The following is a 2,958-nucleotide window of genomic DNA, read 5'->3' on the forward strand; positions in this document are numbered from 1 at the left end:
GATTGGTGGAAGGGATGGATTCAGGGGGTTGAATTTGATTGGTGGAAGGAATGATTTCAATGCACCGTTTCTGATTGGTACAAGGAATGCATATAACGAGTTGGGTTTGAAATTGAGAGGGGATCTTCTACAAACCTCACACTGCGCCATTACCCAGTTTCTTGACTCCCGCAGCTTGTTGAGCACAGTGTGTGATTCCCCCTCTACTTCCGGAAGTTTCAGTCAGCACAATTAACAATTTGACTTTGTGACAGGGATTCCAGTCCCGAACGCTACGATTTGAAATCAGTGGAAGAGATGGAGGCAAATGGAGAGTTCGATCCTCCGTTTAATTTCACGTTTAAGGTACTGTCCTTGCTGTTTACTCTGGCTTTCTGCCTGGTCAGTTTGTTCTGCTCATGCTCACTGAGAGGTCTGCAATCTTGCTGGAGAACAATTCCACAGTCATTATTCAACTATGGACAGCATCACATTCAAGCCAGATACTAATGACCATACATTCAGCACTCTCTACATTATAAGTCCTGGGTTCAAGGTCCACTCCAGGGGCTGAGGGCAGCAATCAAAGCTGACTCTCTAGGAGAGTACAGACAAAGAATGCTGTAGTGTGCAAGATATATTCTTTCAGATGGCAAAATAAACCAAGGTTCCATCCATCTACTCGGTTGGATATGACACTATTTTGAAGGAGATCAGGATACATTTCCCAGTATCCTGGCTAACATCTATCCCTCAATCAATAGGGTGGCATGGTGGCTCAGTGGTTACCACTGCTATCTCACAGCTTCAGGTTTCAATTCTACCCTCGGGCGACTGTCTGTGCAGAGCTGGCCATTCTCCCCGTGCCTGCCTGGGTTTCTTCTGGGTGCTCCAGTTTTCTCCCACAGTCCAAAGATGCGCAGGCTAGCTGGATTGGCCATGGGAAATGCAGGGTTACAGGGATGAGGTAGGGGGGGTGGAACTGGGTGGGATGTTCTTTAGAAAGTTAGTGTGGACTCAATGGGCTGAATGTTTCCACACTGTAGGAATTCTATGATTCAATGTCACAACACAATTGCCTGGTCATTATCATGTTCCTGATCGTGAGATCCTGCTCTGTGCTAATTGGCTCAATGCTAAAATGCTTTGAGACATTCTATTATTGTGAAAAACGCTATGTGAATGCAAGTTGTTTTTATGTGTGTGCACATTCCTGCAGGAATCAATGGCTAGTGAATGGGTGGAGAACCATCAGACTGGCTCAAACTGGGGATTGTGTGGGATCTTCCGGATCCAGTCCCATTCAGTTCTGCACTGTATTGTCCATATATCAATAAAGCTGCTTTTATTCCAGACTTTTGTGGACAAACTATTCCCAAGAAAAAGTGTAGGACTCTGGGTACTGGGGCATAGTGGTTATGTTGCTGTAAAAAGACACATTGTCTGTTGAAGTCTTTCACCTTTGCTCCTCAGCAGAAGTTGCAAGAGTACCAATGAAAGGCATATAGTGTATGAGAGTGCTATTTAGTGGACTGTGGTCATGGTGAAGCCATGGAGCATGTAGAAGTTAATGATTGAAGGTTAACTGCCAAGCTCCATTTTGATCTGCTTTGAGAATGGTTATATTACTGGGTTAATAATTCATAGCACTGGTCCAATAATCTAGGGAATGGAAGTTCAAATTGTATCTTGGGTAGAATTTGAATTGTTAGATCTTATGTTATGATATGCATCCAGCCTCAGTATATTGACAATATACAACCCTTTATATATGTTAGTTTCATCCCTTCTGGTTCAAATATCTTTTGGCTTTGGATTAATCTACACTGCACTCCTTTCAAGGTCATATCATCTTCCTCATGGTTCAAGCATGTCTTCTACACCCTTGTCTTCAACTGCTCTAGGTATAAAGCCCAATATTCCATCCCCTTCTTGAGTACTTCCTCTACCAGTTCATAATTTGTGCATGTGAACCCTGAGGTCTCATTGAATCTCCACCGTTTCTAGTTTCACTTGAGAATTGCACACAGATTGTGATCTCACCTGCTTTATTATTCACACTGTATTCCAAGAGCCTTTTTCTCCATACTTAGCACGGTACACTTGTGTCTTTATGGCTTAGTATAGGAGGGTAGAGGCAGGTTGTTGTCCAGAGCCCGGATAAGACTTAACCTGTATCTGTCTCAAACAATTTGTCCCTAAGGTATACCAACTAGGATTTATGTGTGTTAATCCTGGCATTGTGTACTAAACAAACAAGCTGTATGGAAACACAGACACTATGCGCTGAGATAGCTGTAATAAATTTCCAACAAAGTGTCCCTGTCAAGGACTTCTGGCAGCATATCCCAAGGAACTGGAATAAAGTTTGCACTGCATATCTCAAGAGCTTTCATGGAAATTCTGGCAAAGCACTGACTGGTGTTCTGATGGAAATATTAAATGGAGACCACAGGGATCGACATGGATTCCAGAGCCAAAAGATTCCCTTGTGTGTGTTCCAGATCAACTTGCATATTTTACATCTTAAGAACTTGAAGTTTTAAAAATCAAATAGCATTTCTTAATAATTGTGATTAAAGATTTCTTTATAGATTGAGTTAAATAATTAGTCGGCAGCTGGAGACAATTGGAACATAAATTTAAACCGGGTGCTGTCCTTAAACTCAAAATTCCACAAGGATTGCACATAGAGTACACGGTCAAGTAGAAATTTACTGTCAGATGTGTTCTATAATGGTGACTACCCCGAGGGGAGACTGTCCTGGGCCTCATGCTTTGGGAGCTCAATGTTACAATCAAAGCCAAGGTCGGGCTAACTTCTGAATAAGTCAAAGTGGCAAAATGTGACATTTCAGTTCTGTTTGAAGATTAGTTTGGAGGTGGTATGGCATTATTAACACACAGTGTGATTTACCCCAGATGAGGGGTCCCCTGTACAGTGTGATTTACCCCAGGGGAGGGGGTCCCTGTACAGTG

At 42.6% G+C, this 2,958-nt stretch overlaps 1 protein-coding gene across 1 annotated transcript in view; it reads left to right on the forward strand.

Moving 5' to 3' along the window:
• LOC125486779 (integrin alpha-11-like) overlaps window positions 1-2,958 on the forward strand; it is a 38,050-nt gene that overhangs the window by 12,345 nt on the left and 22,747 nt on the right. The window contains exon 3 of the mRNA XM_048615757.1: window positions 255-345. Coding sequence (XP_048471714.1) covers window positions 255-345 — 91 coding nt within the window. The remainder of the gene's footprint in view (window positions 1-254; window positions 346-2,958) is intronic.

Source organism: Rhincodon typus, chromosome 33 (genome assembly GCF_021869965.1).
Source record: "Rhincodon typus isolate 14 chromosome 33, sRhiTyp1.1, whole genome shotgun sequence".
Lineage (NCBI taxonomy): Eukaryota > Metazoa > Chordata > Chondrichthyes > Orectolobiformes > Rhincodontidae > Rhincodon > Rhincodon typus.